This window comes from Rattus norvegicus, chromosome 19 (genome assembly GCF_036323735.1).
Source record: "Rattus norvegicus strain BN/NHsdMcwi chromosome 19, GRCr8, whole genome shotgun sequence".
Taxonomy (NCBI): domain Eukaryota; kingdom Metazoa; phylum Chordata; class Mammalia; order Rodentia; family Muridae; genus Rattus; species Rattus norvegicus.
The window spans coordinates 71,174,832-71,202,562 of record NC_086037.1 but is presented as its reverse complement, the minus strand read 5'-3'; the positions used below and the strand labels follow the sequence as shown (position 1 = coordinate 71,202,562).

At 48.5% G+C, this 27,731-nt stretch overlaps 1 protein-coding gene across 4 annotated transcripts in view; it reads right to left on the bottom strand.

Moving 5' to 3' along the window:
• Slc35f3 (solute carrier family 35, member F3) overlaps positions 1-27,731 on the bottom strand; it is a 270,686-nt gene that overhangs the window by 68,267 nt on the left and 174,688 nt on the right. For 2 of the 4 annotated variants that reach the window (XM_017601462.3, XM_039098216.2), the window contains one exon: positions 11,841-12,165. The exons of the other annotated variants lie outside the window; for them this stretch is intronic. In XM_017601462.3, coding sequence (XP_017456951.1) covers positions 11,841-12,165 — 325 coding nt within the window. The remainder of the gene's footprint in view (positions 1-11,840; positions 12,166-27,731) is intronic. 4 annotated transcript variants of the gene reach the window in all.

Genomic DNA, 27,731 nt, shown 5'->3' with positions numbered 1-27,731 from the left:
TTGAGGTGTAGAATGTAGAGACTCTCTGGAGCACTGTGTATAAAGCATTCACCCATCAATAAAACAGCCTATGACCAATGAGCTGAGGCAGGAAGTAGGAGGCGGGAGTTCCTGCAGGGGGAGGGGCGAGGAATTCTGGGAAAGAGGCAGGCACATGGGAGATTTGTCCTGAATGCTGGAGGAGGCAGACCCATGAAAGTAAGAAGAAGGTAACCAGCCATGTGGAACTCATAGAATAAATGGGGCGATTTGCCAGAACTCTGGAGTAGATAGTCATATGAAGCCGAGGAGAGGTAACCAACCATATGTCAGGACACAGAGTAAAATAAACGGGTAATTAAGTTATGAGGTAGTCAGGGAACAAGCTGAAGCTATTGTCGTGAGCATTTGTTCATGTAGAAGTCTCGGAGTTGACTTGACTGCTGTCTTAGGGTTTTACTGCTGTGAACAGACACCATGACCAACGCAACTCTTATAAGGACAACATTTAATTGGGGCTGGCTTACAGGTTCATAGGTTTAGCCCATTATCATCGACGCAGGAACATGGCAGCATCTAGGCATGGAGGAGCTGAGAACTCTACTTCTTGTTCCAAAGGCAGACAGGAGAGAAGACTCACCTCCAGTCAGCTAGGATGAGGGTCTTAAAGCCCACACTCACAGTGACACACCTACTCCAACAAGGCCACACCTCCTAATAGTGTCACTTTCTGGGCCAAGCACATGTAAACCATCACAACCGTGCTTCTATAGCAGAAGTGGCAAGCCTGTGTTCTTGCTCCTTAATATGCAGTGTCCAGAACATGCCCCATTGTGTGTTGTTCTGCCCTGCCCAGGCACTGCCCCTAGGTTCCTTCCTATGAGGGAAGACTGCTTTCTACCACCTCTTTCTTAGATGTATTTATGGAGAGTTCTAGGGCTGTTGGGGAGCAAGGGGCCCTGACACTTTCCCTTTGAACACATTGATGATATTTTCGATAACAGGAACAAACTGGATCAGAGGTTTCTGCAAGTCCCTTTCTGATTGCTCTAAGTCTCTAGGTAAACTCCCTTATGCTAAATGTGAGACTTTTTAAGTTTCAGCTTGCCTATCAGTTGGTCACTGTCTTGACTAAACATAACAGAAAAGGTGAAAACTCCTTCAACATTAGCAGGTAACGTTGAGTGGAGCCTCGGCCTCTTGGCTACGGACTGTGAACCAAGACGACACACATGGCAAGTCTCTGCATCTTTTATATGCCACACCCAAGGAATCTTCCTCATTATCTGGTATGCAGTGCTGACAGCTCCTCAAAACCATTAGAGTAAAGGGTTTCCTCCTTTCAGAACCCAGCTTTGTGTGTGTGTGTGTGTGTGTGTGTGTGTGTGTGTGTGTGTGTCTACATGTGTATGTGTGTGTAGGTTTGTGTATTTGTGGTATAGATATGTATATGTGCATATATATGTGTGGTGTGCTTTGTGGTTTTTTTTTTTTTTTGGTTCCTTTTTTTGAGCCGGGGACTGAACCCAGGGCCTTGCGCTTGCTAGGCAAGCGCTCTACCACTGAGCTAAATCCCCAACCCCGTGCTTTGTGTTTTTATGTTTGTGGTGTATATGTGTGTGTGTGTGTGTGTGTGTGTGTGTGTGTGTGTGTGTGCCTGCATGTGTGTATATGTGTGTGGTGTGCTATGTGTGTGTGTGTATGTTTGTGGTATAGAAGTGTGTGTGTGTGTGTGTGTGTGTGTGTGTGTGTGTGTGTGTGTGTGTGCATGTGGTATGTTTTGTTCTGAAACAGATTTCCTCACTGAGCTGGAACCAACTCAACAGGAAAGCTAGGCTGGCTGACCAGCACCCCAGGTATCGATCGGCTGCCCGTCTCTGCCTCCCCAGCACTGGAATTGAAAGTGCCCACTGCACTCAGCTTTCTACATGGGTGCTAGGGATTTTACTCCCATCGTCCAAGGCTGGCTTTTCTTGCCTTAAACCTGCTAAACTGACCTTGAAAATGTTCAGAGATCTTGATACTTATGATACAACATTAACAAATCTCTACTTTAGCCAGGGATATCTTGACATACTCTCTGCCCCAAGACGTAATTCCTCTGGTGTGGCATGGCAGCCACATAAGTGCTTCCATTCTTTAAGCACATACCTTCACACACACAGGCTCTGGAGTTGACCTGGGGTTGACCTTTTGATAAAATGCAAGCAACTGAGGCAACAGCTCAGTGGCCAGTCCATATAGGACCTGAAAGCACAGTGTTAAATCTGCTGAACTCTGAGCCAGTCCCCATTATCTGTTCAAGGAATAACTAAGACCCTAGGCAGCAGACCAACCAGCTGGCTTAGGAAAGCAGGAGAGACCAGGAGCTGTTGCCTCAGCTCTGACTTGTCCCAGTGCAGCTAAAAAGTGCTTCAGAAACGCACAGCCAGGAACTGTCTGGAATCCACTACATCATATTGAAGTGTGAACTCAGAGCTCTTTACAGAGAAGTGTGTATGGGGGCACATGCTGGAAGGCACTCAGTGTGCTAAGCCAGCAATATGATGTTGTATCTGCCTGGGGGTGACAGGGCATGTGAACCATGCCTGACTGTTTTTTTTGAAGGTCCACTATTTTTATTTTATGTGTGTGAGTGTCCTGTCTATGTTTATGTCTGTGTACTACGTGTGTAGAGTGCCCACAGAGGCCAGAAGAGGGCATTGGAATCTTTGAAATAAGAGTTACAGATACTTGTTAGCTGCCAGGAAGGTGCTGGGAACTGGACCCAGATCTTCTGGAAAATCAGTGTTCTTAACCTCTGAGCCTTCTCTTCAGGCTCTGTTTTGCTTTTACAAAATAAATCCTAGTTTAAGTACCACCCTAAAACAGACACCCATGCAAATCACCCTGGGTCACTTCTTTCTTTGCTGACACAGGAGACCTGCTGCAACTTCGCATCTAGACATGGAGTCCCTGATCCTCAGTTGGCTATGTGCACGTGTGTGCATGTTAATAGGAGCTGCATTTTGCTTTCATTAAAATGGCCTCTGGGCCTGAGTACGCTCCTTTGTAATTTTCATTGTCAACCACCAGGCTACAAACATGAGCCAAATCAAAAATTGCAGCCCCAAAATCGTGTTCAAACCAGTTATGAAGACAAGCAACAGTGTCACAGTAAAATGTAAGACTTAATTTGTGAACCCTTGAAGAGTCCATTTTGTCTCCACTCAGAAACTAGACCATGAACCATTTGCTATCCATAATAAGTGAAAAGTACTTTGCTTCTGCAGCTGATCTGCCTGTCTGAGTTGCTCTGGGGCTGGAGGCTGTACTATTTGGTTTGGCACCTCATGGTGAGAACAGTGGAAGGCTAGGTAAAGAAGCCTTTTGTTCTATCTCTGCAGGAGTTGCAAAGCTCTGGGTTAAAGTCTTAGGGAGGAAAAGGGGAGGGAGGCCTGCCTCTTCTCTTTGTTCTTAGGACTCTTAGGACTGACTTTCAGAGTGTGTGTTCACATGGTAAAAAGTCACTACGAGTTTGCACATAAATCCAGGTCATAACTTGAAAAAGAGGTTTATAGTAGAGATTGTCTATGTACATATCCACTAGGGAACAATTATCTGGCTAAACATTAACGTTTGTTACTATCTTACAGGCTGGTGGAAAGTTAAAGACCATAACTAAGCTGTCCTTGAAGTTTTATACAGATAGACCCAGTCAATATCTTACCTCCTATTTTTTGCACCTGTGGTCCTGTGGAGTATATCTTTTTTATAACCTTTGGTTAATGGTTTTTGTAACCCCCTTGGAATGTCCCCTAAGTTTTAGGAATCTGTTACTATCTCAGAAGCAATTAAGGAATTCTGTAATAAAAGGGATTTGAATGTCTTTGTCTCTGTTGCTATTCTGAACGATGGTGACCATAGTATCCTAGATGTTTCTGCAGAATAAATGCTCTTTGTTTTTTTGCATAGTATCTGAGTCTGGGGTCTTCCTTCAGCATTTTTCAAACCCTTACACCCTCATGGATTTTGTCTTCTTGAAGGAAATAAATGAGTGTTGAGGTTTGATCTATTGCTATCTATTGCTAAATGTGGACCCCCAAGACCTAGTTGTCCCAGAGAGAGAGTCTACATGTAACATGCTAAGTGACCTTGCCCCCAAGTTATTTCTGGTTGGTAAATAAAGATGTCAACAGCTAATAGACAGAGACAGAGGTGGGGTTTAGGTTTCATGGGCTTGGGGTCAGAGAGGAACCATGAGGAGGAAGAAGGTGAGGAGAGGAGGAAGGAGAAGCTGCCATGGGTTAGGAGTCTAGAGAGCATGGTCCTTAGGGCTGCCCAATCAGAGCTAAGAGCAGCCCAGATGCAGCACAATAAGTAATAACTCGGGGCTATCAATAGGAAAGTAGATTCTAATAAACACAGAGGGTAGGAAAGCTGGCCAGCTTTTGTACTGTTTAAGGCTAATTGTAAATACAAAGGTTGTGAGTCTTTCATCTGGGAACTTAAATAGCTAATGTGGTGTCGAAATTCCGGACTTGGATTTAAATAATTTTTACAACAAATGAATAAAGGATGTGCTCCCTTACTTGGAGCCTAGTACTGCAGAGAAAGATGGAGCCAGGCGGAGGTGGGTGTTCCCCTCAGACTGGGAGCTAACAGATCCTCCTGGAATGGAGCGCTTGGCTCCTCTGTTTCTAGGAGCAGCTGATAATGAACTGCTGTTGGGAAGGACGGACTGAGTGGGCTTGGGGCTCAGAGTGAGCAAGGGGAGGGGAGGGGAGAGAAGACTTCACTCAGCATGGGCACAACATATGAGGAGTCAGGAGGTGAAGGGTAGTGCTGATTCCTGCTGTCCTGCTACACCTTCGTATTTACCGCAGTGCCTGGAAAAACTGCTCCGAACTATGTGGGGAGAAGACTTACCTTCACCACACTGCAGCTCAGCAAACTCGGAGGTAGAAGTGATTTTCACAAATACTATATATATATATATATATATATATATATATATATATATATGTCCAAATATATGTCCAAAAAAGAAAGTGAGCATTCCAAACAGGAGCCCTGGCTCTAGATTTACAGCTCTCTTACTTGCACACACCCCTCCCCCTCCAAAGAGATACCCGACACTCATCCCACCTATGACACGAAACACAAGGATATATGCTGTTAGAGGCTACATGAGTGACTCCAGGAATCCTCCTTCCTGCAATGGCTCAGATGCTATCAGTCTTCTCAAAACCTTGAAGGATGAGGACCCAAGTTTGATCCCCAGAACCCACATGAAAAGCCAGGTGTGATAATAGGGACAGACATTCCCTGGTGCTTCTGGACAACAGCCTAACCTAATCACTGAGTCCCAGGCCCGAGAGAAACCCTGTCCCAAAGTGAAAAGGCAAGGTTATTGCATCTGAGGGGTGAGGTCTAAGGTTGAGCTCTAGCCTCCACACACATATCCACACACATCCGCACACACACAGACACTCTAATACATATATGCAAAGAACAGAGCCACAGGCCATCCCTGTTCTAGGATCCAGTCTGCCCTGTCCTAGCAGCCACGATGCTGTCAAGTCTGTCTGCCTCAAGTGTCGCCTACCTCCCCCTCATGCTCCACTCTGGTTCTCTGTGGGCTTCGTTCCCACTCTGTGAGGTCTTTAGGGATAGGACAACATCTGTCTCATCCACACCTGCCTACATGTCCTGGTAAGGCAGACATTAAGAAGGTGTTTGGTGAGCTAACCTGGCCTGCAGCCCGGCTCCATCACACTCTCTATGAGTGGTTTTAAAACCTGCAACCTGGTTGTCACTGCGGTAGCTCTGGGAGTCATGCCAGCTCTGAACCTCTTCTGCACGGAGCAGGGGCTCCCTGGGATCTGCTCTCACCCACACACCTCCTAGGATCCAGCTTCTCCATCTGCTTAGAATGTTCCATACCTCCCTTGGCATCCAGGAACCATCTGTTTGTCCAGCCTCGATTCCTCTTAGCTTTTCCCCTGTGCCCTGGGGCATGCACCCCTGGGACTCTTCTTCCTGGCCCCGCTCATGCACTCCCTCTCTGGCTCACTCCCCAGCCTTTGAGCTCTGAGAGGAAAAGCTCTCTGATCACTGCTTCCCAGTGTCTCTCCTTGATACACAAGAACCCTTTTCAGACTGGACTGATGAATATCTAGTTGCAAACACTGAAATTTGTCCCTGCAAGGTGGACGCCGTTCCTGCAGCAACCTGTGCCTACTTATGCACTCAGCTCGAAAGCTGAAGACACGGGATATGGGATGGCCCTTGTCTCTGAGTGCTGTTTTGGAAGCCTAGAACTACAAAAGCTGAGAAGAGCTGCCGTCGCCTCTCTGTCCCTTCTCTCTTTCCCCATCTTCCTTTTTGGCGGCGGCCAGGGGTAGAAGGTCTTGTCCGTGCTTGCTTTTGAAAGCGGGTCACTAGGGCTGGAGTTTCTGGAAGGCTCACTGACAAGGCTGCAAAGGCTCCATCTGTTCCATTTTGGATTCTGCTGACCCTGGTACTCCTGGGTCTGAGATGCCATCTTCCTGTTCCAGGGACCCTGCCCCCAGTTGGTTCTGATTGGTAAATAAAGATGCCCGAGGCCAATGGCTGGGCATGGCAGACAGAGGCAGGACTTAGGATTCCTGGACTAGGGACAGAGAGAAAGGAGAGGAAGGAGATCCGCCATGACCAGGAGAGGAGGGAGGCCAGGCCTGAGAAGGTGAGAGGCAGAGAGCACAGCCACCATGCAGGACATCTTTTCAAAGATGGCTGCCCGACTGGGTCCAGGTCAGCAAAGATGAAATATAGACTTTAGTAATAACCCCAGGAACATCAGAGGGAGGTGGATGAGCCACGTAGAGATTAGGAAGTAGCCTGGCTATTGAGCTGCCTTAGGCATTTCAAAATATAAAGTCTGTGTGTGCCTTTCATTCAGAAACCCAGAACATTGGGCCGTGTAGGGAGAAACACCACCAGTGCCAAGATCAATTTGAGTATTTAATTGGGTAATGCTGCAGAGCCTTCCCTGAGTCCTGGCTATCTGCTGGGACATCCTAGCCGTCAGTGAGAAGGAGAGAACCCTCAGCTGGGACACGTGACACCTGGGGTTAGAGAGGGCTCACTGGGAGGCCCACAGCAAGAACAGAAAGCCCAAGTCGGTGGGCCTGTGACTCGCCCACTTCTATTTCCTGATGCCTGTATCTGAGTGTGAGGCACCTGGCCAATGCTCTAGAACAATGTCCGAAACCTCCAGGACTGGGAGCTCATTTCTCCAAGACGAATGCCCTCATGGTGCTGTGGTGCTCAGCTCTCCCACAACGCATAAAGTACAGACTACCTAGCCCGCTGGAGCCCACAGAGGAGACCTCAGTGGATTCTCCTTCCTCAAGTCCGTGCACTGAGCTGCAGACACCAGGGCCCTGCAGACACCAGGGCGCTCGCGTGTGTAAGCCTCCGTTTATTAACAGCCCAGCTCTGAGAATGTAGTGCATGCACGGAGCCTTCCCTCGGGAGTGGAGCAGAAGCAGAACTCAGATACTGAAGCAGCCATCTGTTCTATGTGGCCAAGTGACTCTTGGATCCTCTGCTCAGTCAGGCCTGTAGCATTTACATGGGGGTGCACATGTGTCTAAGTGTGTGTGTGTGGAAACCAGAGGTGGACACTGGGGTGTCTTCCTCAGTCTCATCACTTCATGTGCTAAGGCACGGTCTCTCACTGAGTCCCTTGCTTGCTGACTTGCATTAGGGATCCCCCCCATCTCTGTCTCTAGGTTTCCATGTCTGCCTTGCTTTTACATGTGTGCTATAGACACGGACTCTAGTTACTGGCTGAGCCATGTTCCCAGCCCTGGATCAGGACATTTTGGAAAGCTGCCAGCTAAGAATAGCCAATTAGTCACCGGCTAGCAGCACATGGCCTCCTGAACATGACTTAGAATGGCAACTTTCGGTCCACCCAGACCCATTGAATCAGATGTCCTGACACAAGGACCCAGAGACTTAGCTCTCTGCTCAACACTAGGTGCCACACACCCGCTTCCCTTTGCACCCCTCACCCCCAGCTTTTGCTCAGGAGTGAGAAGCTTTGCGTTTCCTGAAATCCCCAGAGAAGCTGTTTCACCATCCAGCCTCTTTCTCGAGGCCACAGGTCTCTGCTTGGCTCCTGTTCCCTCAGATCTCTGCTAGTGCTCTCTGCCAAGAGACCCATCTCGGCATCAGCTAAGGCTTCCTCTAGCATCAATTTTGATTAAAGCACAAAGATGAAAGATGGGATTCTAGTATTTTTCCACAACCTGTGCATCCTAGACTGTTTAAAACCCTCCCCATCTGCGTCATGACAAAGGTGACCTCCTCAGGCTCTTCTGGCTCTCCTGGCTACCTCCCCTCACCCCAGTGGGGTGTTCATGCTTCCCCAGATACTGTGAGCATCCTCATCTAGCCACAGAACTTCTACAGCCCATGCTTAGAAAAGACCGCATTGGGGTGGGATAATCTTTGAGATATAAACTGGGCAAGGTGTAAGTCAGCTTTGTCTTCCAATCATCTGCTTCTCCCCATTGTTCTCAGGCAACTTGCAGTGAGCCAAATTCTTTTTTATGACTCTTTTTTTTTTTTTTGGTTCTTTTTTTCGGAGCTGGGGACCGAACCCAGGGCCTTGCGCTTCCTAGGTAAGCGCTCTACCACTGAGCTAAATCCCCAGCCCCCTTTATGACTCTTTTAAATGTTTTTTTATCATTACTTATATATATATAAATATAAACATAAATATATATATGTTTGTATCTGTGTGTATGTGTGTATCTGTATGTTTGTGTGTGTATGTGTGTATCTGTGTGTTTGTATGTGTATGTGCATATATGTGTGTATGTATGTGTGTATATGTATGTGTGTATGTGTGTATGTGTGTATGTTTGCATGTATGTGTGTATGTGTGTTTGTGTGTGTTTGTATGTGTATGTGTGTATGTTTGCATGTATGTGTGTATGTGTGTTTGTGTGTTTATGTGTGTATGTGTATGTGTTTGTGTGTATGTTTGTGTATGTGTATGTATGTATGTATGTGTGTGTATGTGTGTATGTGGTGTATGTTTGTGTGTGTTTGTATGTGTATTTGTGTATGTTTGTGTGTGTATGTGTGTATGTGTATGTTTGTATGTGTATGTTTGTGTATGTGTGTGTATGTATGTATGTGTATGTGTATGTGTGTGTATGTTTGTATGTGTATGTGTATGTTTGTATGTGTATGTGTGTATGTGTGTTTGTGTGTGTATGTGTGTATGTGTATGTTTGTGTGTATGTGTATGTTTGTGTGTGTATGTGTGTATGTGTATGTGTTTGTGTGTGTGTGTGTGTGTGTGTGTGTGTGTGTGTGTGTGTGTGTGTGTATGCTGGTACCCACAGGGGCCAGAAGAGGGCACTGGATTCATTGGAACTGAAGGTACAGATGGTTGTGAGCTGTCCAGTGTGGGTGTCTAGGAACTAAACTCCAGTTCTCTGCAAGAGCAACAAGCACCTTTAGCCACTAACCCACATCTCCATTTTCTTTATTGTGCGTGGAGGCAGCCAGCATAGAGGGTGGGGTGGTTCAGGTACATGCATATCATGTCCTACAAGTGGAGATCAGAGGACAACTCCTAGGTTGTCCATTCCTCTCTCCAACATGTGAGTCCTGGGGCCTGAATTCAGGTTGTCAGGCTTAGGGCAAATGCCTTTCCCTCCTGAGCCATCTCACCAGCCTACTTTCTAGACTTTTCCTGGATGCTTGCACAGGAAGCCAGTCAACTGGAGCCCAGGCCTTGGGACTTTGTTTCTCTTTGACTAATCTTTCCCTGTAGTCTTTCTGTCTTGCTTCCTCTGACCTTGCCACCACCTTGAGTTTAACACTGCTCTGTGTTTTTCAGCCCAACAGTTTAAGTTGTGCTAGCTAGGCTATCCCTGCTCCCAAGTGTCAGCAGTCAATCCTGTCCTCAGGTGGACTGTCCCTACTGCCTGTGTTTGGGATGGTGCCATGCTACCTTTGAGGTTCGGGGACTCTTTCGGTGTGCATGGTTGATGGGAACCAGAGGGAGCATTTGTCTTGTCTCCTAATTATAGGCTGATACACTCAGGACCACTTAACTATCAAATGCCTCCTTTCCTGGATGCCTGCTCTTCCCCATGACTCAGGGCATTATATCTTCCTGCCTGTGGGGATTTCTTGGGTCCCACTCACAGTTCCTAAATCTATTTGCTTCCTGTCTTGGCAGCTGTTCAGGATTGCTTGCTGCATTAAGCATCTCCCCAGCCATTTCTGGCTGGCTCAGAAGCTGTTGCCTTAAGTCAGCACGGAAGACCCTGTGGGTTCTGGGTTCTTGTCCCCAGACCCCGAAAGGGCACGGGAGGCTGGTCCTGGGGCTCCGTGCAAACGCCATCAGAGCCCTTTCCTCTCGCATTTGTGTCCTGCCTTACAGGTCGATTCTTAAAGGATTCCAGCTCTAACTGTGTGACAATATGCCAACACAATGGCATATTTCTCAGATAAAATTAGGTTCCAATAAAGACTGCTTTATTCAGTGTCCAACTGCTTTTCTCCCTGGGCTCAGTGATGTTCTTTATCTTGTGACCCCTAAGGGCAACTTCAGGCAGGCTCCAGATTTGAACTGGGTTGTTGTGGGATTTTGCAACTGTCTTCCCTCCCTCCCTCCCTCCCTCCTTTTCTTCCTTCCTTGCTTTTTTGTGTTTTTTTACAAATTGATACAAACTGGAGTCATCTGGGAAGAGGGAACCTCAACGAGAGAATTTCCTGCATCAGATTGGCCTGTACGTTGTGCTACTCCATGGGCTTGTAGTCCTGGGTGCTGTAAGAAAGCAGGCTGAGCAAGCCTTGGAGGGCGAGCCAGTAAGCAGCACCCTGCATGGCCTCCGCTTCAGTTCCCGCCTTGAACTTCTGCCCTGGATTTTCTCAATGATGTAGTGTGATAAAGACACCCAAGACAAACCAATTGTTTCCTTCCCCTCTCTGGTTGTTTTCGGTCAGTGTTTTATCACAGCAGCAGAGATGCCGCCTAGGACAGCAACCTTAAGGGGTCATATAATGGATGGATGGGTATGGTTGGAGGAAGGTGGTGAGGCCAGAAGGGAACGCCTATGACTTCTCGCTTTTGTTCAACCCCAGGCAGGAACTGGTGACAAACAGCTTTCCAGGGTCAATAGTGTCATGCCAGCCAACAGTCTTTCTTGGGTGTTTCAGGCAAGACAGATTAAGACAGCCCTTGGATGCAGCCCATGTTGGACACAGAGCAACCACGGGTATGATAATATGAAACCCTGTGGGTCATACCAACAGCTCTCAGGAAGGGCCCAGGGGGCCTGCCGTATGGTGAGGTGTGGGTCGTCATTCTGTGGGAGATGATGTGGTTTGTTAACTATGCACCCTGCCTTGTTGTCAGACGCTCAAACTCATTCTATCATTCACCTGAGGGAAGATGTGTGGAAATCAGAAAGAGGTTAAAGGCAGTGAGCTGCCCCAAGCATCTGGTTCCCACCACCTCCGTCCTTGACCTCAGTACGCTTCACTCTCCTTGCCAGAGTGAAGGTTCTGCTTCCATTTCTATGCCTCCAAGACCACCATGGCTCTTTCTACCAGATGCTACCTGTTCCCTATGATGTAGACATGGGCTGCTAGGGTGGAGGTGTGGAGGTGAAGAGTGGAGGCTTTATCACAGAAGGCAGAGAGAATTCTGACCTTGACCTCGGGACAGAGCAGGTGCATTTACTGTGGTGTCTCACCCTTGGCCCCTCCCGCTGCCCACCAGCGCTGGCTTCCAGGGTCAACTCGGCTGCCTGGCACTTGGGGAACAGCCCCAGGTGAGTGATTGTCGGTCTAGGAGTCCCTACCTGTATCTCTGTTTCACAGACTGCTTCTCTGTGGACTTGCACACGTGACCTGCGTAGTACAATGGGAAGAACAGAAAGTTCCAGTTGGTGGCAAACCACGTCAGGGTGAAGGGTGCGTCGAAGGTCTTGAAAGTCAGCCTGGCGAGCTGCGTGGACCCCGACCAGGAGGCACACACGCAGAACACGACAGCCACTCCCCAGAAGACCTTTCTGAGCTGCTCCTGAGAACATGTCCAGTGGTGCCGGCTGGTCCTCCCGCCAGCCTCCGTCCCAGCTGGCGCCTGGGCCTCTGCAGGGCCCGGGGGCTCCCGGGGGCGCTCCTCCCCTGAAGAAGAGAAGGGGTGTTAGCTGGGTCTTCAGACTTCTGGCTGAACTCATAGTTGGATCCCTGGCAACCACGCGGGGGCAGGAAGGCAGGCAATGCTCTGGGCTACATCTGGAAGATGTATGCTAGCTAGGTTTCCTACCCCTGAGGACACTGGACCACAGGGAGTGACCCCCAGGTCAGGCTCCATCAGCAGCCTTCAGCATTGCTCTGGGGGACTTTTAGAATGGCAAACTCTTGGGGCTGGGGATTTAGCTCAGTGGTAGAGCGCTTACCTAGGAAGCGCAAGGCCCTGGGTTCGGTCCCCAGCTCCGAAAAAAAGAACAAAAAAAAAAAAAAAAAAAAAAAGAATGGCAAACTCTTGGGCTCCAGACCCAGACCCTTGAACTGGACCTGACGTCAACAGGTGATGTGCATGGTGAGTTTGAGGAACATATTTCCAGAATGTGGAGAAACTGAAACACGAGGTCTTATATGTCCCAGTGTGCCACCAAACTTGCTATGGAGTTGAAGATGACCTTGAACTTCCAATGCCTCTACTTGTTCCTTCCTGGTTCAAGGATTACAGCTGTGTGCCACCACATCCAGTTTATGAAAGAGTAGGGCTTGAACCCAGGGCTTCATGCATGCTAGGCAAGCACTCTACTAACTGAGCTACATCCCCCAGCCTGACATATTTGTGGTGTTGGGAATGCAAACCCAGGGCCTTGGAATGCCAGGCAAGTTCCTAACATTTAGCCACAACCCCAGCATTCACCATCACTTTGAGTGTTGAAGAAGCCTTTCACCAAGGTATCTAGACTGGCCATGGATTTACTGTAGCTTGCGCTGGTCTTGATCTTAAGGTTCTGTTACTTCAGCTTTCTCAGTATTAGGATAACATATGTGCACCACCAGGTCTGGCTTTTCACTTCATGTATGTCAGCTGACATGTTACATGTTACATGATATATGTTGCATGACATATGTTACATGTTGCTGGGTTGCAATATGGCGTAGGGATTCCTCATGGAGGGGGTGAAGAACTTCAATGTCTACAATGTCCTTGATTGATGTTCCTTTCTGCCTGGCTCTGAGAAGCAGGTGATTCTCCTCTTATTCCACATATCACACCCAAATGAACATTCCACTCTACCCAGCTTCTTGCAGATGGCCATCAGCCTCACCTTCAAGCTTCCCCTCAGAGCCTTAAGCTCTGGGCAGCTACTGTGACAAAGTCCATAGACACAGAAAGCGTGCCACTTGGAGAAGTCAGTCTGCAGCCCTCAACTGGGCTGTACCAGCCCATGTTCTCCAAGACCCTGAGAAGGTAAGAGAGCTGGTGTCGCGTGTGAGGGTGGGCAGATGAAGACATATAGAACTTGCCTTTCATGGCATCTCCCCAGTACTTGGCTGAATGGAGAAACACATTTGCCTAGAGGCCCTAGTCACAAACAGGGGTGCAGGATATGGGCGCCAAATACTGGGCTTAACGCTCTCTGTATTTTGATTAACCTCAACAGTCATTTAAACAGTTTCAATTGAACGAAAGTGCATGCTTTCTGAAACATACTTCTATGGGGCAAATCCCAACTCAAGGTGGTGACTCAGTGAGACCATAGCTAGCCCAAGCCAAACTCTCCTGTGTTTTAGTGATATGCAGCTTGGACTAGGATATAACTCAGTTAGAGCTTAGCATGCACAAGGCTCTGGGTACCATCTTCAACACTGCATAAACTGAACCATGGTGGTGCACACCTGTAATACAAGCACTCGGTAGCTAGAGGAGGAGGAGCAGAAGCTCATTCTTGGCCACACAGTGAATCTAAAGCCAGACTGGGATGGATATATACCCTCGGGTTTCTGACATGGCCATTTTTAAGTTGGAAGACCCCAGGGAAACCATGGCCATGATGCCTAGTCAAGTTTCCATGTGGTTCTGCAAGTGCCCTAGGGTGGAGAGGGACACAAGAGTGTGACAAGAACAGGCCTGGCCTCTTGCTTCAGGCCTTCCCACCAGTGTTTGCTGACTTGAATTACAGTGGATTTTCAAAAGGTAGAGTGAATCCACTTCCAGCAGAAGTGTGACAGATTCAATTTCCACTGACTGCCTGTCGGACTTGCTCAGCCCCTGCAGCTCTGTGCTGCTCAAGCTCTCGGAGTATCCCTGTCTCTGCCATGAGCTCATGTTTTAAAAAGCGGTAGAAATAAAGACAACATCTGTTTAGGAGTGAAGCTCATGGTAAGACTCTGGGGATTCACCGAGGAGTCTAGCGTACGTCTTCAACCACGACTTTTATTAATGAAAGTGCAGAGGTCGTGTTTGATTGGATTTGGAGAAACCCAGGGCACAGCTGAGGCACACTATGGGTGTTCTCTGTGGGGAAGTTTTCAGAGAGGGTTAAGTGAAGGAGGAAGCCCATCCTGAGTGGGTGGCACCACTCCACGGGTTGGGGACTTGGGCTGAGTGGAAGAGGAAACCAAAGAAAGCCAGTCCTGAGCAGTGTCACACGTTGGCCACTGTACCTTTCCCACTGTGGTGGTCCGTGTCCCCAAACAGAGCTAAAATAGATCCTCCTTCCTTAACTTGCTTCTTGACACTATCCCAGCAACAACGAGAAAGGTAGTCAATACGGTGTGGTGAGCTCGCCAACACGGGGGGCCAAGCTGTGATGCTGAGAAGCTGTGTGAACAGACGGAATGCCACCAACTCACACAAGTGCAGGTGTGTGAGCACATGTGTGTGCATGTGTGTATGTGTGCATTGTGTATATGCATATGTGTGAGCACATGTGCGTGCATGTGTGTATGTGTATGCATGCATGTGTGAGTGTGCATTTGTGTGTGTGAGCATGTGTGTCTGTGTCCATTGTGTATATGCATATGTGTGTGCACATGTGTGTGCACATGTGTGTACGTGCATGCATATGTGTGTGCGTGTGTATGTCTGTGTATGTGTGTGTAAGCCAGGGGTTGACATCAGTATCTACCTCAATTATTCTCTACCTTAGTTCTCAGACTGAGTCTCTTACAGAACCTGGAACCCACTGACTCAACAAGGCTGACTGACATACTGATCTTCCTGTTTCTGTCTCCTCAACACGGGGCTTACAGTTGTATGAGACTGCATCTGCCTGTGTTTTATTTCACAAACCTTCCACCCTCCCCCGCCCCCCATGTTCTGTGCTGCTAACTTTGCTTGGAGCCTCTCCAAGCCTCTCCAAGCTTTCTCTAGCTCTGCAGTCTCTCCACGTCCTGCTCACCAAGGGAGCATTACCAACAGCAAATGAAACGAAGACACTCAACAACAACCCAGCGCGATGATATAACTAAAGACAACAGCACTAAGTTAGGACTGTGTTTCCCAAGGGTAGCATAGGCATCGGCATGCTAGCTAAATGGCTCTGTGGCTGAGCAAGTCTAGAGAATGCTGAAGAGAGGGGTTGTAGGAATATCCAAGGTTCACAGGCAAGGTGAGTCCCCTTGCTTGTCAGAGATGTGACACTTGTGCTGGGGACTAGGGTGCCTTGGAGCACACTTAGAGCAACATGGACCTATACTCATAAAGAACAGTAGACAAGGAGGTCATCACCTCATTTCTTTGCCCTGAGCCTTGACATCTTGATTATGCTAATTCCCTTACTGTGCATATGTGTATGTATGTTTGTATGTGTGTGTTATGTGCAGATGTATGTATGAGAGTTCTCCTGTGCGTGTATGTGGGCATGCTGTGTGTACATGTGTGAACGAGAGTTCTGTGTGTGTATGTGTATGTGTGTATGCATGCTGCATGCTATGTGCACATGTATGAATGAGAGTTCTCCTGTGTGTGTGTGTGTGTGTGTGTGTGTGTGTGTGTGTGTGTGTGTATGTGGGCACCTGTGTGCTCCTGTGTGTGGAGGCTGGGCATCAACTTTGGGTGTCACTTCTCAGATATAGCTCATCTTGCTTCTGAGCCAGGGTCTCTCAGTGACCTGCAGCTCACTGATTATGCGAGGTTGGCTGGTCAGTGAGGCCCAAGGATCTGCCTGACTCTGACTTGTTGGGATTACAAGTATCTTTCATCATGTTGATCTTTTTATTTTTATTATTTTTTACGTATGTATGTATGTATGTGTGCTATGTGCACGTGTGAGAGTTCTCCTTTGTGTATGTATGTGTTTGCATGTCTGTATGTGTGTGTGTGTGCTATGTGCAAATGTGTGTGAGAGTTCTCCTGTGTGTGCACACGCATGCGTATATGTGTATGTGTGTATGTGTGCGTGCTATATGCACACGTGTGAATGAGAGTTCTGTGTATGTGTGTGTGCATGTGAGCATGTATGCAGAGGCCCAACATTGACTCTGTGTGTCTTTCTTGGTTGTACTCCACCTGGTGTATTGAGGTGGGATCTCTCACTGAGCCTGGAGCTCACCCATTCTGTTACTTTGGCTAGCCAGCTTGCTCTGACAGTTCCTGTCTCTGTTTCCCATGTTCCAGAACTATAGGTGAGCCACCACACCCACCCAACTTTTGTGTGTGTCCTGGGATCTGAACCCTGGTCCACACGTTTGCATGGCAAGTACTTTACCAATGGAAATGTCTCCCTGGGCCCCACTTTTAAACATGGGGATTGAATTCCTGTCCTTATGACTTGCCAACTGATGTGTCTTTCCAGCTCCTACACAACTTACTCCCAACACTTCCTACCACTGTGAATAAAAGTAAATTGCCTATCTTTATGTGTGAAAATGCCAAGAGGTGGAAGGGAGAGCAATCCGTGGTCACCACAGAGTCAGAGATGCCACTGCCCACACGTGGCTGCATTTCCTGCACTTCCTGTCTGAGCAGTAAACAGGGATCTCTCCAGGCCTGTGCCTCTGCTGCCCATCGGCACGTCCACATGGCGGACATGAGGCTACATCATGTTTCTATCCGGCACTTAACCAAACGCACCACAGCATGGACTTTCTCCTGACCATGGGGTTGTGTCCCGCGTCCCGTGAGCGGATCAATCATCAGGGAGTCAGGGAGTCAGTGAGAAGCACTGAGGCTCAGTCCAGAGCACTGAGTGGTCTGTGATCACTGTACCCGAGAGAGACAATTACAGAACATACATGTGCAAAACTGATTATAGAACAGGTATGTGCAAGGTGGCACTTCTCAAGTATCACACCTGGGCATGGTAGGGACCCTGAAGCCTCACACAAGATTGACAACATAGAAGATATAGGAGATCAAGGATAACTGTGTTTTGCCTTAGGACATTGAGCAAGATGATGAGCTCTGAAATCCGCTGTCACTTGTCACCTGTGATGTTTAGCCATGCCCTGGGAGGAAGTGTCAGACAACCCTGTTTCACAAAGGAAGAGTAGGAAAAGGAGCCGACTTAGCTGAAGGACGAGTGTGGAGCAGAGTGTGAACGTGGTTAGCATCTGCACCCACCCCCCCCACACACACTTCAGTGGGAGAGCACGCATCTCACTGTGTGGCATGTTCATGGTTATAGTCGATGAACGGCCCAAGGGATGCTCAGACAAGCTTTGGATAGGAGCTATAGTGAGAGGGGCAGCCTCCCTCCTCAGACTCCTCTCAAGTCTGGGAAACTTCTCTCTCTCTCTCTCTCTCTCTCTCTCTCTCTCTCTCTCTCTCTCTCTCTGCATGTGTGTGGTATGGTATGTCTGGTAGTGTATGTGTGTGGTATGTGTGGTATGGTGTGTGTGTGTATGTGTGCACATGCCTGTGTATGTGTGTATGTGCGGTGCGGTATGTCTGGTAGTATATGTGTGTGGTATGTGTGGTGTGGTGTGTATGTGTGTGTAGCGAGGTGAGTGTGTGTCTGTGTCTGTGTGTATGTGTGCACGTGCCTGTGTATGTGTGTATGTGCGGTGTGGTATGTCTGGTAATATATGTGTGTGGTATGTGTGGTATGGTGTGTTGTGTGTGTGTGTGTAGTGTGTGTGTAGTATATGTGGTATGTGTGGTATATGTGTATGTAGTATGTGTGTATAGAGTGGTGTGTATGTGTGTGTGTGTGTGTGTGTTGTGTATGCGCGGTGTGGTATATCTGGTGGTATATGTGTTTGGTATATGTGGTGTGTGTGTGTGTGTGTGGTATGTGTAGTGTGGTGTGTAGTGTGTAATGTGTGTGTATATGTGTGTGTACAAGGGAGCATGTCCTTCTCCCTCCATACATGATAGGATAATCATACCTGTGCTCAAGAATCACCCTAAGCCAGCAGTGGCTGAGGGCTCCTCCCACGCAGACACACCCTGTATTGTCTCCTCTGAGGAATTCCTCATTGTAATCATTCTGGAGGAATACCTGGGGCCTGGGCCATCAGGGATGGACTGGGGGTGCATCTCAGCCACTAGCCCATTTGGGTACCAAGGAAGACCTTTCATATTGGGAGATGAAGTGACTCTCCCTGGAGAAGATGACAAATCAGGTGATGCCCACGTCTGTCCTGTGGAAGTCACTTCTAGGATGAGAAAGTGAGATTGGAAAGTCATTTGGTGTTTTCTAAAAGTTCTTATCAGATGAATCTCTGTGAATGTCCAAGAGAACACAGATACTTCTCTGGCAAACTCTCCAGATAGTGCCCAGGCCTGAGGGGAAGGGAGTCAAGGTTCACGCCAAAGATGCTGTGGGCTGGCACGGTTCCTGTCTCCTATAAAGAAAACAGATGCCACCACATCAGGCGAGAGGCAAAGGCTCTCAGCTCCGGCTACATAGGCCATGCTGTTGGCTTCTCAGTTTTGTTGAGGTTGAATTCCATAGTATAAAAATCCAGCTCCCTTTGGTGCACACAAGTCATTTTTAAGTGATTTATAAAATTAAGATGCCATCATGACTGCACAGATTTAAAGTATCTATCATTCCCAATCTAGTCTTCAACCCCATTTGCAATGATATCCTGCCCTCACCCTCAGCCCTAGGTAACCACAAATCTGTTTTCTGTTCCCACAATTCACCCATTTTGGACATGCAACATAAACATGTAGGCTTGCAGCTTTGATCTAGTGTGGGGGTTCATTCATGTTTTCTGTACGCTGGCCAGCTTAATGGCTGAATAGTATTCCATTGTAAGGACACACCACATCCTGCTTATCAATGAATCTATTGATAGACACAGGGATTGCTTCTGGTTTGGCTCTGCCGTGGATAACACCATTGCAAACGCTTACCTCTAGGCTACGTCTTGGTATTTCTCCCAGGTAACTAAGCTTGGGGCCGCTCGCCTACAAATCTTTACTGGCCATCAACTTTGAGGTACAAGAAGCCACCAGAAGAGGGCTTGGCTTCATGCAAGTGGGCAGTATTTACTGTGTCCATATCTTACAGGCTAAAGTGTCTCTCATTCTATTCAACCAGGCACAATGGGAAGCTCCTTGGGGATCCAGGCCAGCTCTTCCTTTCCCCTCAGACTTCACAGGGAAAGACAGAGCCCAAAGATGAATCCCTCTGATAGAGACACAGCTCAGAGCAGGCTTCCAACGAACTGTCTCATAAAAAGGAGAGGCTTAGAAGAGAGCCTTGCATATGCCTAGTGTGCTTTATGTTTGCAAGTGTAACGCATCTCCCCGAATACATTTGAGTATCTGTTCCATCTACTCTTTAAAGGTTCCCTCGGGATCTGCCTGTGGTCATCTAGCAGTGGCATGGAGGGAAAGCGAGAAGGAGACTCGTCGATCAGGCCCAGGACCTGTGTGTCCCAAGGCAATCCCTAGATAACGCCCCCAGACCACCATGTCCACCCAGCTTGGTTAGACACCTACCTCCACCCCCGTGTAGTAAAAATTACTAAAAATCCCCACACAGGGCTTCTTCCCCACCGTAGACCATTTATGTTCCCGGATGAAACACACACACACAGCCTTTGTGTTTACAACATGCCCTAGGCAGCACAACAGCTGGGCAGCTGCCTACCCTCCATGCTGTTAGAATCTGCCTTCCTAGCCATGACCCAGGTTATTACTTACTATGTTTCATCTGGGCTGCTCTAAGCTCCAACTGGCCAGCTCGCAAGGCTGTGTTTTTATGGCTCAGCTAACCCATGGCAGCTCTCCTTTCTCCCCTCCTGCCTGTTCTTCTATTCAGTGTTGGCTTCCTCTTCTCCCACATTCTTCCTCTTTTCCTCAGTCCCTTCTCCTCCAACCAGGTCACTCCTGACCTGCCTACCTCTGATCCCTCCACTGATTGACTAGAGCCAATTTTACTTAACCAATAGCTTTTCTTTTCTCTCCTCTCCTCTCCTCTCCTCACCTCTCCTCTCCTCTCCTCTCCTCTCCTCTCCTCTCCTCTCCTCTCCTCTCCTCTCCTCTCCTCTCCTCTCCTTTTCTTTTCTTAAAGCTTTTACTTTGAGACCTCATGGAAAACTTAGAGGTACACATGGAGAAGCCATGATCACAGAAGGGAAACAGCACAGAAGCATCGATGCCTGCAGCTAGTGCTGGAGCTGGACTTTTGAGTTTGACATGATACAGGGACTGGAGGAATGAACTAGTATTCCTCTCCTTCTTCCTCACCCTCACCCTCCACAGAATCCACACCAACCTCCTCATAATCCTTCTCTAGGGCAGCCATGTCCTCACGGGCCTCAGAGAACTCTCCGTCCTCCATGCCCTCATCCACGTACCAGTGCACAAAAGCACGCTTGGCCTACATCAGATCAAACTTGTGATCCAGGCAAGCCCAGGCCTCAGCAGTGGCTGTGGTGTTGCTCAGCGTGCACACAGCTCTCTGGACCTTGGCCAGGTCGCCACCAGGGACCACAGTGGGAGGCTGGTAATTAATGCCAACCTTGAAGCCAGTGGGGCACCAGTTCACAAACTGGATGCTGCGCTTGGTCTTGATGGTGGCAATGGCAGCATTGACATCCTTGGGAACCACATCACCATGGTACAGCAGGCAGCAAGCCATGTATTTACCATTTAACCAATAGTTTTACATCAAGGTTTGCACACCAAAAGCTCATAAACATGAGAAGTTGCCCCTAGGCCTAGACCTTCAGGTATAGATGTCAGCATCATAGCCCGGAGCAGCAGACCAAACCTTAACACCCTCATGTGAATTTTTGGACTCTATGTCAGACCGACTCCAGCCGCTCCTCCATGGCAGAGAAACCCCCGCCATGATTCCTACTTCAGGAAGAGAATGGAAACCATGGACCACAGAAGTAATGACTCTGGACAATGAAGAAGAACTAAGAGAAAAGATGGTGGGGCACCCCATGTCCACACCAGACTCTGCCAGAACACACCCATCTCTTTCTTTCTCCCTTCTAATTGTGACCATAAGTGGTCTCTTTTTATAGCTAGATCAGAGGAGGCCATGAGAGATGCTGTCTCAAGGTCATGAGTCAATGATTAGCTGAGGTTCAGTTCCTATATGCACATGCCCAACATCATAGCACCTGTGATCATGGAGACCTGGCAACGGCTGTGATGTTGGACACTTTAGGTCCCCATAAGGACAGAAGAACCTGACAGTCTGAGGGGCTCTGGGCTAGGATTTGATAGTTTGGAATTTGAATGTGTTAGGGTGATGGCAGGTCTCCCAGAGTCATAGGTTGATGTCCCGAATCCTGGTGTGACCTGTGGTGCTAGGACCTCTGGAGAAGAGATTAGGGGAGATAAATGAAGTTGGAGTGAGGTTCTAGCTTGATGGGATGAATGTTCTTTGTGTATGCGGACACATATACGTGGAGGTCAGAGGTTAATCTGGGGGAGTCATTCCTAGTGACCTTCCCGGCCTCCATAAGTGTGAGGACAAATGCTGTGCCTGGGTTCTGCAGTCTGTGCTATCCTGGGCTCATTAATTCCAGGGGCACAAGGCTCACAGGGACCTAGCACAGACCCAGACCTGTCACTCGGCAGGACTTGGGTGACCAGCTATAGGTGGAATCGTTGATCTTGCCTTTTGAGTCAGGCTCTCTAAATTAACTAGCATGTGCCAAATCAGCTAGGCTGGCTGGCTAGCCAGCTCCAATGACCTGTCTGTCTCTACCTCCCTGGTGCTGAGATTGTAACTGTGGGCCAGCACATCTGCATACCTGGCTTTGTGTGCAGGCACTGACAATGGACATTGTGGCTCAGTATGTCAATAACTTCCCACCTTGAGAAGTGGGAAGGGACAGAGGGGATTGACTCTGCAGTCTGTGGTGTGTGAGGCTGATGAACTTGAGGGGCACATATGCATGTTGCGCTCATGAGGACACAGATCTCTGTCACTGTGCAGGTTGGTGACCAGCATAGGTGGTAGAAGCTTTAGTTTGATTCCCTTCTAGGAGGAGAGGGAATCACACCAGGTCAGAAGGTTCCCCTCAAGAGCGCTCCCCTTGGGAATTATTTCAATATTAGCTGTGAAGTGACTTCCCCAGTGGAGGCAGAGTATAGAAATGGGAGAACCCATGGGCTCTGGGGAGACATCTTTATATAAACGAAATGGGTGCTTTATACTAGAAACTAATCTATCTGGGCCAATATAGAGACTTGGGTAAGTAATTTTAGTTACTGCTCAATGGCCATGAGGAGACACCATGACCAGGGTAACTGGGGGCTTGCTTACAGTTTCAGAGGGTGAGTCCATAACCATCATGATAGGGAGCGTGGCAGCAGGCAGAGGTGTTGCAGGAGCAGTAGTTGAGAACTTGCCCTGACCTGCAGGTAACAGGGAGAGACTAGGCCTCATGTGGGTTTCTGAAATCTCAAGGCCTTCCCCTCGTGAAACACCTTTTCCAACAAGGCCACACCTTCTAATCCTTCCCAAACAGTTCCACTAAACCGATGACCAAGTATTCAAATATATGAACCTATGGAGGCCATACTTACTCAAACTATAGTAGGAGGTGACTTTGGGACCATGAGGTGGGGAGGAGTAGAGAGATGATATGGGTATCTCTGAAGGTCTACCTGAGGCAGCTGGGGGCTGGATTCAATCCCTTTCTTCTAGTATAACACGAGGGCTCTGACCTATCAGCAGCTTGATTCATCAAGGGCTTCAAAACGTGAGTGGATTATCTATCGGGAGGGTATAGAGCCTTGTTGGAGGAAGTAGAAAATTGGGACCTGCCCTAGAGTTATTCCTGTGCTTCCATATCCTGTTTCCTGTCTACCGAGAGCCGAGCAGTGTCTTTTCCATATTGCTCCCACTCCCATGATACTCTGCTTCACTCAGACCCAGCATCAGTGTCACCAGAGACTGTGAGCTGAAACCTCCAAAATCGTGAGCGGAAATATACCCTTCCTTCCTTGAGCTGCCAGCGTCGCCTGTTTTGTCTCCACCACCAGAAAGATATTGAACGTGACCACCACCCAAGGAGCAGAGCCCTCGTTGGAGTGCCCCCTCCCCCTCACTTCCTCAAACGTCGTCATCTCCAGATAACTCCCAACATGACTCAGTAGCATTGCCTCATGAGTTGAAGGCAGGCCTGCAATCGCATAGCCCGTGGCCAGTTCTGTCCTGTAAGGAACTGGGCTAGCCAGCAAAAGCTGTGCATGCCTTAGAGGAAGCCTTGGTATCTGTTCTGAGAAGGAGTGTGTATCTGTTCTTGCCCCAAACAATGTGAGCTCCCTTGGATCAGTCTTAATCCGCCTGCCCTGCTAGTCACAGCCTGTCCAGCAAGCTCAAGGTGCTCCAGAGTCTCTGAATACACGCAGCAGGGTGCCACAGAGCTCCCGTGGCCTCTGACTACCACACGCACCCAGATGAACACACGCCTTTTGTTTTCTGGTGTTTCCCCTTGTTGAAGATGGTGTGCCTAGAACCTTAGACTTCGGGCTCTTGGATCTCTCAGGGCAAATGTGAGTTAATAAGTGGGTGGATTATATGCAGGACTGTCCCTCTAGGCAGCTTTTCTTCTGCAGCCTTGGGACCCTTCGGAAAGGGGCATCTGGCCAACTGTATTCCACATGACTGTGTGGGCTACTTGCCAGGTAGGGTGGCTCCTCTAGTCCTCTAGCTTTGATTGGGTTGGACTTTCTGATGGAAACAAACAAAAGGACAGAGCAGACTTACAGCTGAAGGCACAGGCCACTGAGCATTTTATCTTGAATTGAAAATGGTTTTCTAAGCTTCCTGAGTTCACAGAAAGGAAGCAGTGGCATCTAGGAGGCAAGAGTGAACTTGCTGGTGTGGTAGAAGAGGTGAGCCCTGGGGTGCTGAACATAGCCTTTCAGGTCAGTCTCCTCTGGGTGAGCCTTGTGCACCTTGGGAGTGGCATCGGACAGTTTTCTCAGATCACGAAGGTTACACACACACACACACACACACAGAGTCACACACACACAGAGTCACACACACACAGAGTCACACACATACAAACAAAGACACACAGATAGACACACAAAGACATATATACAGTCACATACACACAAACACACAAAAAGAGATATACAGACACAGACACACAGAGACACATACATAGTCACACACAGACACACACAGAGAGATACACACAGACACACACAGACATAAGCACACACACAAACACATATATACACAGACATACATATAGACTCATAGGCACACACAGACACACATACAGAGGCACACAGAGACACAGGCACAAACACACACGCATACACAGACACACAGAGATACACACGCATACACAGACACTCAGAGATACACATACACAGACAGACAGACAGACAGACACACACACACACACACACACACTCACACATCTATGGCCTGGGTACCCATTACACGTCTCCCAGTTGCCTGGCTTCAGCTTCTCCTTGGTTTGTTGCAATTCATTTTCTGCAACCATGTTATCTGGCATACGCTAAGAGGACAGAACAAGCTGGAGTCCTTCTGCAGGCTACAATCCCCAGTGATCAAAATTGCCCCCCAAAGCACGCATTGGCAAGTTCCCACGGGCACATGCATGCCCATGCCCACACGCCACAGTCCCTGTTTGTCCCTGTCTGGGTCACCCAGAGCTCCACTCTTTACCTCCGGCTATTTTGGCAAAGGGCTTTAATCTGATACACCAATCTCTTAATGAGTCAGCCACTTGCTGGATTCATCGACTGTCCCTGCCCAAAGAGTAGGACTGAAGATCTAGTCCTGAGGAAAGAGACAGCCAGCCCCCAGAGGCCAAGGTGACATGTCTGAGATGTCAATTAGTGAGCACAGCAGGGGTAGGAAAGGAAGGTTGGTGTCCTGACACCTCATTCTTCCTTCCAGACCCTTCCCCCAAGGTACAGGATGTCTTACCCAGTGGGAAAGCCTTACTCGCCAGAAAGGCTTTTAAGAATTAAATCCGTCTTTGGCTCTCTCTCTCTGCAGAGCTATTCTGAACCTGTTCCCACCTCTTGGAGCTTTTGGTCTGCATCCATCATCTGAGGCAGAGGAAAACTCCACTTCCTACGTTGCAAAGATCAAAGTACCCAGAGCGGGTCTTGAGGCCTCCACGCTGTGCTGCCTCTTGGTCCACCATCTCTTCCCGGCTTCCTCTCAAGGGCTCACAGCCCCCCTTCCTCTCTACCTGTGTTTTCCTACTGTGGGCCTCCTCCTCCTCTAGGCCAGTCACCTCGCCCTCCCTGAGCACCTACTAAGGAATCAACTCTACTCTTCCCTTCAAGATATTACAACTCCCCAAACAGCTCAGGCCAAGGCTCTTACAACGCCCAGTTGGCAACTGCTTTCCCATTCTCAGCCAGACGACTGCCCCTCACCATCTGGCTGGTAGAGCAGCACCCACTTAAGACTGTTTCTGTAAAACACCCTCTCTTGACTGTGGCTGGCGTATCACCCTCCCTGGCCCTTTCCCTTGGCTCTCTTCCTCAGGACTCCATGCTGCTCCATTCCCTAGTCCTCCGGTGCGGCTGTTCAGACGTCTCCTCTCCGCCAGTATTTCACACATCAGGTGCCTGTCAGAGCTGTGCACTTGCCCATTTGATACCTGAGATCGGATTCCTCCCTCTGACTTGGCCACCTGTAGGCCAGCTGCCCCTGTAGGCACTGAGTTGCTCAAACTTGACCCCTTTCTTAGTCTCAAAGAAAGGGGTCCCCCTCCTTTGTTTGCTCTTATTGTTGAAAGTATTTCCGTCCTCTGATGCCTTCTGCCTCAGTCTTCCAGGTTTCTTGGGCACCTGTTCTTTTCCTAGCGCTCTGCTCACCTCCCGCACCTTGATTCATTGGTTGGTCCTCTGCCCTGTCTTCATCCTGCTGTATGGGGTACAGTGGTTAGGCTGTGGTTGCTCATGGCAACAATCTCAGTATGTCACTTAACTGTAACACATACTGCTTCTCTCTGTCTCTGTCTGTCTGTCTGTCTGTCTCTGCCTCTCTCTGTCTCTCTGTCTCTGTCTCTGTCTCTGTCTCTCTCCCTCCCCCTCTCTCTCTCTCTCTCTCTCTCTCTCTCTCTCTCTCTCTCTCACACACACACACACACACACACACACACACACACACACACACGAGGACCTGCTGCCCAGGGATCCTATGAATAGTGGAAGAGGCAGCCCATGTCCAGGACTCACAGCAAGTAGTGCCAGTTCTGAGTCTAAACCTAGTAGCTCATGCTTGAACCTCTCTGCAGCAGCTTCCCAGTGTGTTCTCATCCCTATTGACTCCTCTCCAGCAGGCATTCTCTTTTGATTGTATACACATATGTAATGGGTGTGCATGCATGAGTGTGTGTGGTACATGTAGAGGCCAGAGGTCAATGTCAGGTGTTTTCTTAAATCACTCTCTGCATCATCATCATCATCATCATCATCATCATCATCATCATCATCATCATCATCAAAACTTGAGATAGGTTTTCCATGGAACCTGGAGCTCACAGATTTACTACTTGAGGGCCAGTAAGCCCCAGGATCTTCTTGTTCTTACCTCCCTGGTTCTGGAAGTGTAGGTACATGTCTCCATGCCTGATTTTTTATGTAGTTTCTGGGGATTAAACTCAGCTCCTCATACTTGGCAATGATCAGTTCACTAAGTAAGTCATCTTCTAAGCTCATCCACCAGATGCTCTCAAAGCTTTTCCAGCATAGCTTCGATCATACACACACACATACACACACACAGACCCATACAGAAACACACGGAAGACACATATGCACACACACATACATACACAGAGACCCACAGACACAGAGATACACATACATATACACACACAGACTCACCCACTCCACACACACAGAAACACATGCAAGACACATATGCACACACACATACAGATACACAGACCCACACATGGTCACACGCAGAGACACACAAATACACAGACACACAGGCACACACACACACAGACCCACACACAGTCACAGACACACGCAAGACACATACACACACAGATCCATACACAGACATACAGACATAAACACAGACAGAGACACACAGAGATAGACACACAGAGACTCATGCAAGATGCACACAGACCCCCCACACACACACACACAAATAGACCCAGAGACATACACACAGACAGGCACAGAGACACGCATACAGACACACACAGAAACACACTCAAGACACACACATACACACACAGAGACCCACAGACATACAGACCCACACACAGTCACACATATAGACACACCAATACACAGACACATAGGCACACATACACACAAAGAACCACACACA